We start from the raw sequence: 17,336 nt of genomic DNA, 5'->3' as shown, positions 1-17,336 counted from the left end.
TTGTGCCGAATCCATGCCCACGTGGTGTATTAGAACGCAGCGATTCGGCTGCTGCCAAATGGCTGCGTTCTAAGAATTGACATGTTACTTCTTTCGTGCGCTTTGCATGCTGTCTATAGGGAGAGGCAGCATTCAGAGCGCACTAATTCTGCAGGCACCAGGCGCTTCAGAACGGAGCTTTTCAGCTGCGCTCTGAAGCGGACCTTGTACGCTGCGGTGCAGAGCGCACACGCGCGGCCATAGCCTAAATCATTAGAGATGATGATGTGAACCAGTGTGAGGTTTTGTTATTTTTGACATTGTAACAAATCTTCAATTCTTTTTGGAAAATCCTCCTTGTCACACATTGATGTTTATTCAGTAACAGCAGATTGGTTCAGAATTGAGGCGCAATGAATGTTAGAAAGTTGGCCATGTTCAGTGATTATCGCCTGTTTTCGTACAATTTATGATCTGCGGAATTTTATAGATTTCATCAGACTTAGCGGAGTACAGCATTGTCCAGAGTCACAATTCTGCTAGATTATCAGCTCTACACCGTGTGCAGAATTATTAGGCAAGTTGTATTTTAGAGGATTTTTTTTTTATTATTGTTCAACAACTATGTTCTGAATCAAAACAAAACTCATAAATATCAAAGCTTAATTTTTTTGGAAGTTGGAGTGGTTTTTTTTAGATTTGGCTATCTTAGGAGGAGATCTGTTTGTGCAGGTAAAACTATTACTGTGCAGAATTATTAGGCAACTTAACAAAAAACAAATATATTCCCCTGTCACTTGTTTATTTTCACCAGGTAAACCAATATAACTGCCCAAAATTAAGAAACATTTCTGACATGCAAAAACAAAACCCCAAAAAATGAGTGACCAATATAGCCCCCTTTCTTTATGATGACACTCAGCAGCCGACCATCCATAGATCCTGTCATTGCTTGATCTGTTTATGATCCACATTGCGTGCAGAAGCCACCACAGCCTCCAGACACTGCTCCGAGAGGTGGACTGTTTTCCCTCCCTGTAGATCTCACATTTTATGCGGGATCACAGGTTCTCTATGGGGTTCAGATCAGGTGAACAAGGGGGCCATGTCATTATTTTTTCATCTTTTAGACCTTTACTGGCCAGCCACGCTGTGGAGTAGTTGGATGCATGTGATGGAGCATTGTCCTGCATGAAAATCATGTTTTTCTTGAACGATACCGACTTCTTCCTGTACCACTGCTTGAAGAAGTTGTCTTCCAGAAACTGGCAGTAGGTCTGGGAGTTGAGCCTCTCTCCATTCTCAACCCGAAAGGTCCCACAAGTTGATCTTTGATGATACCAGCCCATACCAGTACCCACCTCCACCTTGCTGGCGTCTGAGTCGGAGTGGAGCCCTCTGCCCTTTACTGATCCAGCCTCTGGCCCATCAAGAGTCACTCTCATTTCATCAGTCCATAAAACCTTTGAAAAATCAGTCTTAAGATATTTCTTGGCCCAGTCTTGACGTTTTATCTTATGTTTCTTGGTCAGAGGTGGTGGTTTTTCAGCCTTCCTTACCTTGGCCATGTCCCTGAGTATGGCACACCTTGTGCTTTTTGATACTCCAGTAACGTTGCAGCTCTGAAATATGGCCAAACTGGTGGCAAATGGCATCTTGGCAGCTTCACGCTTGATTTTCCTCAATTCATGGGCAGTTATTTTGCGCCTTTTTTGCCCATCACGCTTCTTGCGACCCTGTTGGCTATTTGCCATGAAACGCTTGATTGTTCGGTGATCACGCTTCAAAAGTTTGGCAATTTCAAGACTGCTGCATCCCTCTGCAAGACATCTCACAATTGTGGACTTTTCAGAGCCCGTCAAATCTCTCTTCTGACCCATTTTGCCAAAGGAAAGGAAGTTGCCTAATAATTAAGCACCCCTTATATAGGGTGTTGATGTCATTACACCGCACCCCTCCTCATTACAGAGATGCACATCACCTGATTTACTTAATTGGTAGTTGGCTCTCAGCCTATACAGCTTGGAGTAGGACGACATGTATAAAAAGTATCGTGATCAAAATACTCATTTGCATAATAATTCTGCACACAGTGTATATTAACTGCATTGTCCAATTGAAATAAACTCACGCCATGCTTTACACTGCAGCTGTGATTGTTCAGATTAGCTGCTGTGTACGCTGCTGATTCAGGGAGTATTATCTAGCATGATGGTGGTTATAGTCCTCACGTGCCGCTCAGACCCTTCTCTGACATAACACACTGTGCAATCTTGGCAGTGGGATCCGCTTCAGCTTCCAGCAAACATTTGTCTGGTCCCTGTTTCCCTCTTGATTGCAGTTTGTTAGTATTCTGGGGAAGTCGTGCCCCAGCCGTTGCCTCACCACCAGCCGCAGGGACCGAGGGTTTGAGTCCAGTTATCCATTAACGTGTGACAAGCCAGCGGCCACCGCACAGGAGGCAGAATCGCCATGGCGCTGCTCAGGTGCTGTCTGTCAGTCACTGCTCTGCTCCTGATCCTCTGTAACCCAGGACACGGCGATGGCGCTCCGGTGAGTACAGAGTCCGAGCCCCTAAAATCAGGTGCTGGGGACTGCTGCTGCCGAACATGCACAGAACGATCTACACATACATGCTTACCCTGCAGTAATGCCATTGACTGATCTAAACCTACAGTGCAGCTGATAACAGCCTGCAGTGTAAAGAATGGTGGGCTCTTTGGTTGTTAGGGCTACAACTGTACACAAAGATACATTGACAGTTGTAGGAATCAGAATATTAGTTTAGTCTTTAGTGTCATCACATAATGACCTATGTTTACTTTTTGGTTTTTTTTGGGGGGGGGGGGGAGTGACTTTTCTTTTAATTGCCCATTATCACTATATTAAGAAAACAATCCTGAAACTTGTGGTTTTCACTCCAGCTCTAAAACCTTATTTACGGTCGACATTTCATACTCTTTTCATCCTGTTGTTTATATATATATATATATAAAAACACACACACGTGTGTGTATATATATATATATATATATATATATATATATATGTGTGTATATATACTTTATAATATATAATGTTACAATATAACTATATATATATATATATATATATATAAACTTAAAAAAGTTTATATATAATTTTTTTTAAGTTTATATAGTTATATTATAACATATATATTATACTGTATATACACATAGATATACACACATATGTGTGTGTGTGTATATATATATATATATATATATATACAATGTATGTATATATACAGTATAACATATAATGTTACAATATAACTATAAACTTAAAAAAAATAATTTTATATATAAAATTATTTTTTTAAGTTTATATAGTTATTATAACATTATATATATATATATATATATTATATTGTAAGAAATATATATATATATATATATAAACTTAAAACATATATACAATTATTTTTTTAAGTTTATATATAATATAACATTATATAATTATTTAAAAAAAATATATATAGTTATATATATAATATAATTTTTTTTTAAGTTTATATGTAGTTATTATATTATAACATATATATTTCTTACTTATATATATAAAATTTTAAAATTTTTTTTTTTATATATATATATTATTTTTTAACTTCATTTTATTTTTTGGCTCTTGAGATTCATTAATTTTATGCAAAATCAGAAATGCTCTCTTTTATGTATTTAACATGTGCATTTTTCTATATTGAAAAAGTCAAACGTTCTGCTAGATTTGTGCCCAAGCTTCAGGTCTGCATGAACTCAGTCCGGGAGGCGGGAGAACATTTGCGACAAATGTTGGAAATTAGTCAAAATATCTGGTAACGGCTAAATCTGCTCACAATGGCAGGCTGGCAAAGTGACTTCTTATAGAAAAAGAAAAAAAAAAAGTTCAAGCCAAAAATGGCAAAAAAACCCACATTATTTTACAACAAAAAGTAAAATCATTGTTGGAGGCAGATCCTCCATGTGGTCACAGCTCACCTCCCCCCACTTACTGCACAGAACATGCTCACTCCTCTCCCATATCCATCAATGACCTCTCCTGCCTTGTCTATGCCTCGTGGCTGTTGTAGATTTCCTCTCTAGTGTTGTCGGATGCTCGGGTCATGTTTATGGCCCATAAACCTACAGAAAATAACCCCAAAACATATCTGTAGTAACTGCTCAAATATAAGCGACATGTTCCCTTTAAAAACATTTAGGATTCTGATCACATCAACTAAATAAAATTCTTACATTTGTGTTTTTATTTGTTTTTAGTTTGTTTTTTTTTTACCCCTTTTTTCTGCTTTTCCTCATGAACGTTCAGAACTGATACTTTGTTGCGAAATGTATCCACAATTCAACGGAATCCAGAGCAAAGAGTGCGGAGTTCAATGTCTATTCAAGTAAACAGCGGCTGTGTGAGGAGCAGGAAAAGCAATCAACAAAAAGTGATGCTACAAAGTTCTCCATATCAGCTATTAAAGGGAATCTGTCACCAGATTTTTGCCACCTAATCTGAGAGCAGCATAATGTAGGGGCAGAGATCCTGATTCCAGCGATGTGTCACTGGGCTGCTTGGTGTAGTTTTGATAAAATCACTGTTTAATCAGCAGGAGATTATCATTATAGGACTACATCGCGTGCCGCAGGTAGTCCAGCATATTCATGAGCTCTGTATAACTGCTAGATCTGTGGAAGGGAGAAAGGTAGGGACTCTGCACCAATACCAGGATAGGAAAATGTATATCCGAGGAGGTATAAAACGTAGAAACCTTTATTCAATCATTTAAACTTTCAGTGATTCCATTAAAAACGTCATGGCTTATGGAATCACTGAAATTTTAAATGATTGAATAAAGGTTTCTACGTTTTATACCTCCTTGGATATACATTTTACCATCCTGGTATTGGTGCGGAGTCCCTACCTTTCTCTCTTCCACGCTTCTACGGACCTGCCTGTCTGGTGGACTGCATGCACCCCATCCAAACTGGGAGAGCACATATACGGGTGAGCTGAATTCTTCTTTTTTACTATTTAATTGCTAGATCTGCAGCAGAGAAAACATTGATTTTATCAAAATGACAGCGAACAGCTCAGTAAGTGACACATAACTGTAATCAAGGTCTTTGTCTATACATTACGTTGCTCTCAGATGAGTGAGCAAAAACCTGGTGACCGATTCCCTTTAAATGGAATCTCATGGTGTAGGTGCAAAGACCCTGATTCCTGTAATGTTACTTATTGGGCTGCCTATTATCACTATGTTATCACTAGAGGATTAGTGAACCTGCTGCCATCTCCTTATTCATGAGCTGTCTATGACTCCCATTACAGGCAGTTTTCTGCCTATGCACAGTATACACAGAATGTTGCTAATATAGTGCTGTGGATGAGGTTAAAAAGAGCTCAGCATTCAGAGAACTGATAAATCTGCAGCAGAGAAAACAGAATTGTAATCAACTATATAAATAAATATATATATACTATATAAATAAGCAAGCAGCCCAGTACGTGATACACTACTGGAATCGGGGTCTCTTCCTGGACATCATGCTGCTCTCAGATAACAGCGAAGACCTGGTGACAGATTCTCTAGAGGACAAATCTTTACAATCTCAATTAGAAAGAATGCAGCACAGGTCCTGACTACTGGAGGGAGGCAGCACAGCCTTCAATTAATACATCTGAGAAGTAGCTGGTGAAAAAAAGTGATCGACTGATCTCTCATGTCTTTGTAATAACCATCTACCCGTCTAGCGTCTAATCTCTTTATCCATCTCATACCTGTCTTTTGTACTACCCTGTTTCCCTGAAAATAGGACCCTGTCTTGTATTATTTTTTGCCCTGAAAAATGCGCTAGGGCTTATTCTCAGAGAAACATGGTTGGGGGAAAGTTTACTCCCCAAAAAAATGCTGCCCCCCCCCTCCCTCCCAGGAGGAGAATCATACCAGACCCAGGCATCTGCATCGATGCCAGGTCCTCCCGTGATCGGTGGGTGCTCCCTGCAGGTATGCTCCACGTGGTCTTCCCCTGCTTCTGTCCGACACTCACATACATAAGATTGCGCACACTCACCACATCCAGCAATACCGATTGCTTCTGGCCAGCAGAGTGTAACGCCTGCCTGGATCCACAGACTCAGATGGGCTGTAAAGGGGAGGCTAGAGGGAAGCCATTCACCAAGTAGGACCCCCAGAACCCTGAAACCCTTTAACCCCTATACAGGGATTTGGAATTACACAGGACCCTGGAGATCACTACCTGTGGAAGGCTGCAGTCCGAAAACCAGGAACCAGGAATTGCGGAACAGGGACAGAATCGGCAGGCAGTGACGTAGTCAGCAAACGTAGCAGAGGTCAGATCCGGGTCGGGCAGCAAGGTACAAAAACAGTAGGCAGAAGGGTAGTCAAAAACACGCAGAAGTCAACACGGGAATCACCAACAGAATAGGACGTAACAGGAGCCAGGAAAATCAGAACTATATCTGGCAGTAATCATGTGACAGGAGGGGAAATAAGAAGGGTGTGGTGTCTTCCCATTGGCTGTAGCTGAACGCTGGCAACTTCACCTGGAAGACACATGCCACCCACAGTCAGCCAGCGGTACTGCAGATCCCAAGCTAACCCAGCCCAGTGGATGATCGGAGCCTGCGCCCACTGGTGCCGCTGGCATCGACTTCTCTCCCATCACCAGCACCATCCACGGCAGGAACACGGCGTTGCCTGGCGATCGGAGCAGAAGTCGCTGGAGCAGACTCCGGCGGTGATGTAACACAGAGATACCTAGGACACAGTGCTGTGGAGTGCGAGGACCTGCGCTGTAATGCATTGATGCGTTCCACCGCAGGTCCTCCATGCGTTCCACCGCAGGTTCTCGATGCATTCCACCACAGGTCCTTGCGCTCCATGTAACTGTGTCTCAGGTTCCCCTGCCAGCCAGAAGCAATCGGTATCGGCGGATGTGGTGAGTGTGTGTGTGCGCGATCGATATGATGTGTGATTGTGTGTTATCTGATGTTTGTGGGTGTACGTTCCACTGCAGGTCCTCCTGGCCGGCGTCTGGTGAGTATGATTGCAGGGTCTTCTCTCTTCTTCCTTCTCTTTTTGGGGGGGGGGGGGGGGGTGGAGGGGTCTGTTTTCTATAATGAAGTGTCCTGCAGTATTCTGTAACTTTTTTTATCTGCATGGACACTTCATTATTGAACCGCACTAGGGCTTATTTTCAGGGTAGGGCTTATATTTAAGGCTGATGCCAGACATTTCTGCTAGGCCTTATTTTTGGGGAAACACTATTTATTTATTAAAGGGGTTGTCCACTACTTGGGACGACCCTTTCTCATTCCCCATGTTTGCCCCCATTAAAATAAAAACACTTCTGGTCTTCGGTGCGGTTCTAGTGGAGTTGGCATTCGCTCTCTCGCGGCTCGCCCAGGCAGCACCAGCTTCTCTCCACCTTCAGCCAAATAAAACATCAAGACAAAATGCTTGGATGCTGCAGCTCTGAGTTCCTCTTGATGTTCGATTCTGGCGGTGATTGGGCACAAGAATCTCGGACCCTTTTGAGCCCCGAGAGAGAGAATGCCGACACCTCAAGAACCACTCCGGCATCGGAGAGGAGAAGAAGTTTTTTTATTTTAACGGGAGGGGCAAACATGGTGATTGAGAATTGTCCGAGAAGTGACCCCTTTAATATGTTTTTATTATTTTTTTCTTTCTTTTTTTTTTTTTTTTACACCTGCCTACTAAAACTTTTGCGAACGCTTGTCTACCTGATGCCAGTATACCTAGTATACAGCCATACACTGCGCCAGTGACTTACGCACATGAACGACATGGTGGTGGGCACCAGAACAGGAAGTCTGCTTGGCGCAGCACCAAGGGGTCGGCAACCCCATTGAATTCCCCATTGGTGGCGCAGATACTGAATGGATGAATGTTAAACTGACTAAGTTTGCAATGTTGTATAATGTTTCAGGAGGCGCCATCACTACTCATACACAATATGGATATCGACTGCAGAGTGACGTCACGATTCGCTCGGACCTCGATCATTGCTGAGATTGAGAACCAGTTGAACTCATCCCATGAAGTTGTGTTTGATGTGGAACTTCCCAAAACTGCCTTTATCACCAACTTCAGCATGTGAGTCCTCATCAACGATATTCTTGAGTCCCCCCCCAATCTAATAATGAGGAAAATTTATATTTTTGGCTTCTGGTGTAATTTACAACCACAGTCGAAAGTTGTATAATAGTAGATGGGGGTCTAAGAAATGCCCTTCACATAACGCGGCAGAACGATGGACGGTTGTGGTGGGCAGCGCGTCCCATGCGGTGAATGGTTTTACTGCAATTTCCACATTTCCCTCAATAGAGAAAACAGTGGCGCTAACACTGATAGAATCGTGACTATGTTTTGGCGCCACATTTTACTAGTGCTGTCCCTTTAAAAATAAGCAAAAATGAAAAATATGCAAATAAAAAAGGCAAAGACCTCACGTATATTTATTTAATTTTTTGCTATGTTTGAATACTTGCCGCTACATGTGATTACAGCCTGTATAGTTATAGGGCAGATACAAATTCTAAGAGCCTACCGATTAATATAAAATATTGTCTTCTGTTACTGAGGAACATCGATGGAGTTACCACGGTTGGAGTAGTGAAAGAGAAGGCGGAGGCGGATGAGCAGTATGAGAGAGCCGTGTCCAGGGGCCAAAACGCAGGACTGATCCAGTACGTGACACCTGTATATTGATGTTTCATCAAAATTTGAAAAAAAAAGGTGGAAAGTTATTTAAAGGAACAATAGCAAATACACTGCGTAAATAAGTATCTAGTGCTCCCTGTTATCAGCCATTTCAGGGGTGGCTACTGTTTCCAATTGGATAAGTGATATAACCCCCAGACATTACATCATATATGACTGATATCAGCCCCTCTTATAAAGCTCCAGCACTGATATAACCCCCAGACATTACATCATATAATGTGACTGATATCAGCCCCTCTTATAACGCTCCAGTACTGATATAACCTCCAGACATTATATTATGTGACTGATATCAGCCCCACTTATAACGCTCTAGTACTGATATAACCTCAGGACATTACATTATATGACTGATATAAGCCCCTCTTATAAAGCTCCAGCACTGATATAACCTCCAGACATTACATTATGTGACTGATATAAGCCCCTCTTATAAAGCTCCAGCAATGATATAACCTCCAGACATTACATTATGTGACTGATATAAGCCCCTCTTATAAAGCTCCAGCACTGATATAACCTCAGGACATTACATTATGTGACTGATATCAGCCCCTCTTATAATGCTCCAGCACTGATATAACCTCAGGACATTACATTATGTGACTATCAGCCCCTCTTATAAAGCTCCAGCACTGATATAACCCCCAGACATTACATCATATAATGTGACTGATATCAGCCCCTCTTATAATGCTCCAGCACTGATATAACCCCCAGACATTACATCATATAATGTGACTGATATCAGCCCCTCTTATAATGCTCCAGCACTGATATAACCTCAGGACATTACATTATGTGACATATCAGCCCCTCTTATAAAGCTCCAGCACTGATATAACCTCAGGACATTACATTATGTGACTGATATCAGCCCCTCTTACAACGCTCCAGGACTGATATAACCTCAGGACATTACATTATGTGACTGATATCAGCCCCTCTTATAATGCTCCAGCACTGGTATAACCTCAGGACATTACATTATGTGACTGATATCAGCCCCTCTTATAATGCTCCAGCACTGGTATAACCTCAGGACATTACATTATGTGACTGATATCAGCCCCTCTTACAACGCTACAGGACTGATATAACCCCCAGACGTTACATCATATAATGTGACTGATATCAGCCCCTCTTATCATGCTCCAGCACTGATATATCCTTCAGAGATATTTACATTTGTTGTCAAATGTTCATAAACTGACACAAAGTTTGGTTTTCACATTTTACTGCTTCAGTGTTTTTCCTCTTTCGTTTCTATGGTTACTGAAGTTCAAATATAAACATTCCATGAGCTGTTACATTCTATTGACAAATACATGAAGATTCTGTAAACATTGAATATTCCCAGCACTGACCCTGATTTCTCTAGACTTCTGCCCTTCTCTCCGGCAGCTGGATATCGTCTTCTGGACCAGGTCCTGACCGGTGACCCAAACTTGTCTCATCATCAGTGCTCAGAATTTATCAAAATTTCTGGGTTTTTGTTGCTTTCTGAGGATTGACCACAGGTTCTCAATAAAGGTCCAGTCACACTAAGCAACTTACCAGCGATCCCAACAACGATAGGGATCGCTGGTAAGTTGCTAGGAGGTTGCTGGTGAGCTGTCACACTGCCACGCTCCAGCGATCCCACCAGCAACCTGACCTGGCAGGGATCGCTGGAGCGTGGCTACACGAGTTGCTGGTGAGCTCACCAGCAACCAGTGTCCAGCCACACGTGCAGAGAGCAGGGAGCAGCGCACACTGAGCGCTGGCTCCTTGCTCTCCTAGCTACAGCACACATCGGGTTAATTAACCCGATGTGTCCTGCAGCTACATGTTTACAGAGCAGGAGCCGGCACTGACAGTGAGAGCGGCTGAGGCTGGTATCAAAGGTAAATATCGGGTAACCAAGGACAGGGCTTCTTGGTTACCCGATGTTTACATTGGTTACCAGCCTCTGCAGAAGCCGGCTCCTGCTGCCTGCACATTTAGTTGTTGCTGTCTCGCTGTCACACACAGCGATCTGTGCTTCACAGCAGGACAGCAACAACTAAAAAATGGCCCAGGACATTCAGCAACAACCAACAACCTCACAGCAGGGGCCAGGTTGTTGCTGGATGTCACACACAGCAACATCGCTAGCAACGTCACAAAAGTTGTTCGTTAGCAGCGTTGTTGCTAGCGATGTTGCTTAGTGTGACGGGGCCTTAAGACTGAGATCTGGGCAGTCTCCAGATTATGGACTCAAAGCATTTAAGTTTTGTTCCGAAATCACTTCTCATTTTTGCCTTGTGTCCTGGTCTCCATCATGGCATCATCAGCTCATTGTCCTGGATGATGGGAGAGGTTTCTCTTGGAGGAGTGTTAAGGGTGCTTTACACACAGTGATATCGCTAGCGATGTCGCTGGTGAAAGCACCCGCTCCCGTCGTTTGTGCGTCATGGGCAAATCGCTGCCTTTGGCACACAAAATCGTTAGGAGCCATCACACGGACTTACCTGCCTAGCGACGTCGCTGTGGCCGGCGAACCGCCTCCTTTCTAAGGGGGCGGTTCGTTTGGCGTCACTAAGCGGCCGCCCAATAGAAGGAGGGGCGGAGATGAGTGGGACGTAACATCCCGTCCACCTCCTTCCTTCCGCATTGCGGGCGGCCGCAGGTAAGCTGTAGTTCGTCATTCCCGAGGTGTCACACGTAGCGATGTGGGCTGCCTCGGGAACGACGAACAACATCCGTCCTACAACAATCAACGATTTTTTGAAAATGAACGACGTGTCAACGATCAACGATTTGGTGAGTATTTTCCATCGTTAACGGCCGTTCATTGGTGTCACACGCAACGACGTCGCTAACGAGGCCGGGTGTGCGTCACGGAATCCATGACCCCGGCGATATATCGTTAGATATGTTGTTGCGTGTAACGGGGCCTTTAGATCCTATTCTTTATTCATGGCCGTGGTCTTAGGTATAACTGTGAGTGAGCCCCTCCATGGATGAGAAACCTCCACACGTGAGGGGTCCTGGAGGCTTTACACACAGGACTCAGGGCAGCACTGACCTTCTCTTCTCCTGACAATCATTCCTCCAGACAACCCTACAGTCTGAAGGGGCTTCATCAGAGAAAATAACTGCAAGGAGTACAGGGACTGGACTGCAGAGGACGGGGGAAAGTTATTTCTCTGATGAAGCCAGAGACCAGCACTGCTATTGATCCGATCAGACAGATAGTCAGCACAGGTTACATGTATGGTGATGTGCACTGCTTAGAATTCATTTCTATTTAGGTCCATTGGACGGAAAATGGAAAATTTTAAGATTTCGGTGAATGTCGAAGCTCGGGCCACAGCAATATTCACATTAACGTACGAGGAATTACTGAAGAGAAACCAAGGAATTTACCAACTGCAACTGAAGGTGAAACCGAAACAACTGGTGGAGAATTTCCAGGTCAGAACACAGACTAGTTCCCTGAAATACTCTGTGCTGCTGGGAGGACCATGATCCTTTTTCTATGCTGAACAAAAATATTTTACCACAACACTTTTATTTTTGCTCTAATTTTTTACAAATTGACCTAAAAAATCTAAGACTTTTTCTATGTACACTAAAGGCCTTTCTCTCTTAAATATTGATCACAAATTTGTATTAGTGAGCATTTCTCCTTTACTGAGATAATCCATCCACCTCACAGGTGCGGCATATCAAAATGCTGATTAGACAGCATGATTATTACACAGGTGCGCCTTAGGCTGGCCAGCATGATTATTACACAGGTGCGCCTTAGGCTGGCCAGCATGATTATTACACAAGTGCGCCTTAGGCTGGCCAGCATGATTATTGCACAGATGTGTCTTAGGCTGGCCAGCATGATTATTGCACAGGTGCGCCTTAGGCTGGCCAGCATGATTATTACACAGGTGCGCCTTAGGCTGGCCAACATGATTATTGCACAGATGTGCCTTAGGCTGGCCAGCATGATTATTGCACAGATGCGCCTTAGGCTGGCCAGCATAATTATTACACAAGTGGACCTTAGGCTGGCCAGCATGATTATTACACATGTGCACCTTAGGCTGGCCAGCATGATTATTGCACAGGTGTGCCTTAGGCTGGCCATAATAAAAGGCAAGGCCACACTAAAATGTGCAGTTTTATCATAAAGACCAATGCCACAGATGTCACAAGCTATGAGGCAGCGTGCAGTTGGCTGCTGACTGTAGGAATGGCCACCAAAGCTGTTTCCTGTGAATTAAATATTAATTTCTCTACCATAAGCTGCCTCCAAAGGCGTTGGAGACTTTGGCAGTACATCCAACCGGCCTCACAACCACAGACCACGTGTAACCACACCAGCCCAGGACCTCCACATCCAACATCTTCACCTCCAAGATCGTCTGAAACCGCCCCCCCCCCGGACATCGGCTGCAACAATCAGTGCAAAACCAAAGAATTTCTGCACAAACTGTCAGAAACCGTCTTAGTTTGGCCAGTCCAAGGTGCACCTGTGCAATCATCATGCTGTCTAATCAGCATCTTGATATGCCACACCTGTGAGGTGGATGGATTATCTCCTCAAAGGAGAAGTGCTCATTATAAACGGAAGCAAAAATAAAAGTGTTGCGTTTATATTTTTGCTTAGTATATGTTATTCTCATTCTGTGATCCTCCAATAGATAAGCCCATTTCTCTCCTGACATCCTCTGTGCTGCTGGGAGGACCCTGCTCCTTCCATAATATATTTCTCAGGCAACAAGATCAGCACAATCCTTTCCTTAAATACTCTGTGCTGCTAGGTTACCCTAGTTGACTCTTAGCCTGTAACCTCCCACAATATCGCCAAACTTCTCTCCTAAAATACTCTGTGCTGCTGAGGACCACTGTGTTACACTTTGGCTTGCAGATTTCTGTGGACATCGAAGAGCCACAAGGAATCAGCTTTGTGAACGCAGTTGGTGGTTTCATGACGAATGAACTGATGGACACGGTGCAGATCGATCACAACGGGGGCAAGGTAAGGTATTTGTCGTCTTGCTCTGCTGGAGTCGGAGGCGATCGGGCTCACAGTGTCTATGTTACAGGCTCATATAGTGTTTAAGCCGACAATGGATCAGCAGCGCACATGCCCTTCGTGTGCAGAAACGCTCCTAGACGGCGACTTTGTCATCAAGTACGATGTGAACAGGGAGACGTCTGCCGGGAACATGCAGGTTTGTTACAAAGTATCAGTACAAGCAAAAAATATCAATATACAGTGTGTGCACCCATATCCTGTCCACCACCATTACCTTGAGAACGGCGGCAGCTATAGGCATAGAAGTGGTCAGGGCCGGATTAAGGTTGGTGGGGGCCCCTGGGCAGAAAATCTGGTGGGGGCCCCCATATCATTAACATTTTTAGCCATAACAGTAGAGCGCGAACTGCAGCACTTAGATGTACAATCTAATCTTATTCTGTTCTGCTGTAAGACCTGTTAACATTTATATATATATATAGGTTAAAAGACTGTTTGGTGGACTTCCTTGTGTTATGCTGCCACCTGCTGTCAAAACAGAGAACAGCGGGCAAAAAGTCCTACTGCTCGAGTGACTGGTTCAGTCTGGAACAGGAGGAGGAGGAGTCTACTTGTAGCTGTGTTTTTGCAGTGTAGAGTGTGCTGGAGTGGGCTGTAAGATAGAAGGCCTCAGTCTGCCCTGTTTTCCGAGGTCCAAGTACCTTAGAGTGTTGCGTGGTGTTCCCCCCAAGACACAGATCCAAAGAGGCTGGATGTGGAGCGAGGGGCCAGACAGCACGTGCAAATTACCGATCCAAAGAGGCTGGATGTGGAGAGCGAGGAGCCAGGCAGCACGTGCGAGTTACAGATCCGGGACAAAGACTGAACTTTAGAGGTGTCTGCCGGCGGAATACGGGCCCCAACGGTGACGAGGTACCCCACGCTGAAACCTGCAGTTAAGTGTGCACACTACTTTTAGTTAGGGACAGATAGGAAAAGACTCTGCACTGTGTTATACAAGTAAGATAACAAGGACTCTGCGTTTTTTTGTTTAATAAGGATTTCTGTGTTTTGCTTTTGAGAGTACAATCTGAGGCTTCCTATCTTTGACAAGTTATTCAAAGTAGTTGTATGTATATTGCATTATCTCTACTGCTGTGCTCCCTTCCCTCACTTTTCCTCCACCTGTGTTGTGCAATACATTATTAAATTTGCATTGATTAACCCCCGTGGTTCCGTGCAGTCCTTGCGTATCCCGTTACCTGCAGGTTATTACATTTGGCGTAGTCGGCAGGATACGCAGGCTGGTACGGAACAATGGACGGACAGGGGGGTGTCGCTGATGGAGGTGTTCTAATACAACCTGATGGGGGAATACCAGCAAGGCAACTGTCCCTGGGGGCTATGCTGACCCATATACCAAAATTTACTGGCAGCAATGTACCTCTCCATGACTGGGCTCAGAGAGTGAGGGGCATGTTGAGAGTAGCAGGAGTGACTGCAGAAAATCAAGGGGAGATATTGTTGATTGCCCTTGAAGGCCATGCTCAAGAGACCATTTTATTGCGCCCTGAGAGTGAACGAAAGACGTTAGAGCAGGTGGTGAAGATTCTTGAGAGAGTGTATGGCGGGAAACCAGAAGCAGGAGATTTACAGGCGCAACTGTTCTACAGGCTGCAGGGTGAAGAAGAAGGTCTGCCACAGTATGCAAATGCACTCCAGAGAATAATGAGACAAATGCTTACAGCAGAGCCAGAGCTAGCACAAACCCCCGGTTATGCTGACCGTACCCTACGAGATCAATTCCTCCGTGGGTTACATAACCCCAAGATCAAAGGTGCCCTCCGTGAACGGCTCAGGGTAGAAAAAAAACTAACTTTCCAGGAGATATTGGAAGAAGCAGTCTCCCGCACACAAACTGAAAATTGCGACCCGCAGAACGCCTGGGGTGAAGTTTGTATGCATAAGGTAGTCCCGGGTGAGAAAAACAGAGAACCGAGCCAGCTTGAGGCTAAAGTGGATCAGTTACAAGAGACTGTTACTGCTCTACAAGAGTTGCTGAAGAATATGCAAGCCCCGGCGTCAGAATTAGGAACTACAGCACCGCGGCCAAATACCCGCACGCATACCTATCAAGAAGAGAGGGGACAGATCGAGCAGAGACGACCGAGACCCGCTGGAGACTACTAGTGTTGGAACTGTGGAAATCGGAACCATTTATTCCGACGCTGTCCGGAGAGGAAGACGTCTCAAGAAAGACCGCCGTTAAACTAGTGCCTCCCTCCATGGATGGGCACATGGCGGGGAGACCAACTGAGCTTAGAGAAAACCAACGCCCTGAAGATATAGCAGCCAGCACGCCGACGATCATGGCCGAATTTGAAGGGAAAGAAGTAAGATGCCTGATGGATACTGGGTCCCAAGTGACCACCATGCCAGAACAGTTCTTCTACCAACATTTTGGACAAACTGTATCCATTGACAGAGGGGCACATATCAAACTGAGGGCTGCAAACAATGTTCCCATTCCGGTTGTAGGGGTCGTGTGGATGAACATACGTGCCTGTGGCCAGAACTTAGGCAAAAAAGGGATTGTGTTAACGGAGGGCCGGTACGACAGAGAGGTGCCAGCTATCGTGGGCATGAACATCTTGAAAGAATTAGACCAGTTGCTCTTCGACACGGGGGGCTGTGATTACTGGAAGACGACAGTTGCTAACAGGCCTGCCCAAAAGGTCTTCCAACACCTTATCCGTGCCCGAGGACTGTGGAAGAATGGTGGGAGCCGCTACCCGGTGGGGAGGGTTCGAGTCCCAAGACAGACAACAATTACTCTACCTCCAAATCGTGAGACAGTCCTCACCTTGCCAGTCGGGGCCCACCATACACTCGAGGGGATGGAGGTGTTGGTGGAGCCTTATCGTGGTGAAGAGAACGGAGACGAACCGTTGGTGGCTCGCACTTTAGCAACAGTAAGAAATGGAAGTGTCCCTTTCCGTTGCGTGAACACCGGTGAACAGGCCTACACCTTGACCTCGGGAGTTGTTCTGGCCCATGTCTACCTGGCGCCTGAAGAGGTGGCGGCCGCAGAATTGATTGAATTGCAGCCCATGGCAGGGGAAGCCTGGACTTGGGCTCTTTCTATGGAAAGAAGAGAGAAACCCACTGATCAATGGAACAGTCGCGTCATCTTAGGGCAGATGGGAGTGGACCTGAGCCCCTTCGCTTCGGAGCAAGCCCAAGCCATAGAGGACTTTATTTGGGAGAATCAAGCCACGTTCTCCCGTCACGCAGAAGATTTCGGCTGTACTGACAAGATTCAGCACGAAATACCCACGGGAGATGCCCCACCGATCAGGGAAAGGTACAGGCAAATACCCCCAAAGTACTACCAAGAGGTAAAAGAGCTTTTGGCGCAGATGCTGAAGAGCGGGGTGGTAAGAGAAAGTCAGAGTCCATGGGCTGCCCCAATCGTGCTGGTCAAGAAAAAGGATGGGTCTACCCGCTTCTGTGTTGACTACCGCAAGCTTAATGGATGCACGGTTCGTGATTCCTACCCTCTGCCCCGGATAGAGGAGTCCCTGTCGGCGTTGGGAAAGG

General features: G+C 44.9%; 1 protein-coding gene across 1 annotated transcript in view; it reads left to right on the top strand.

Moving 5' to 3' along the window:
* Window positions 1-2,203: 2,203 nt before the first annotated feature.
* LOC142249761 (inter-alpha-trypsin inhibitor heavy chain H3-like) overlaps window positions 2,204-17,336 on the top strand; it is a 54,177-nt gene continuing 39,044 nt past the window's right edge. The window contains exons 1-6 of the mRNA XM_075321619.1: window positions 2,204-2,532; window positions 7,959-8,125; window positions 8,614-8,718; window positions 12,031-12,193; window positions 13,647-13,757; window positions 13,825-13,953. Of these exons, the coding sequence (XP_075177734.1) occupies window positions 2,452-2,532; window positions 7,959-8,125; window positions 8,614-8,718; window positions 12,031-12,193; window positions 13,647-13,757; window positions 13,825-13,953 (756 nt within the window). The 5' untranslated portion in view covers window positions 2,204-2,451. The remainder of the gene's footprint in view (window positions 2,533-7,958; window positions 8,126-8,613; window positions 8,719-12,030; window positions 12,194-13,646; window positions 13,758-13,824; window positions 13,954-17,336) is intronic.

This window comes from Anomaloglossus baeobatrachus, chromosome 8, assembly GCF_048569485.1.
Source record: "Anomaloglossus baeobatrachus isolate aAnoBae1 chromosome 8, aAnoBae1.hap1, whole genome shotgun sequence".
NCBI lineage: Eukaryota > Metazoa > Chordata > Amphibia > Anura > Aromobatidae > Anomaloglossus > Anomaloglossus baeobatrachus.
Note: the sequence above shows the minus strand (reverse complement) of the source record. Positions and strands in the feature narration are given on the sequence as shown.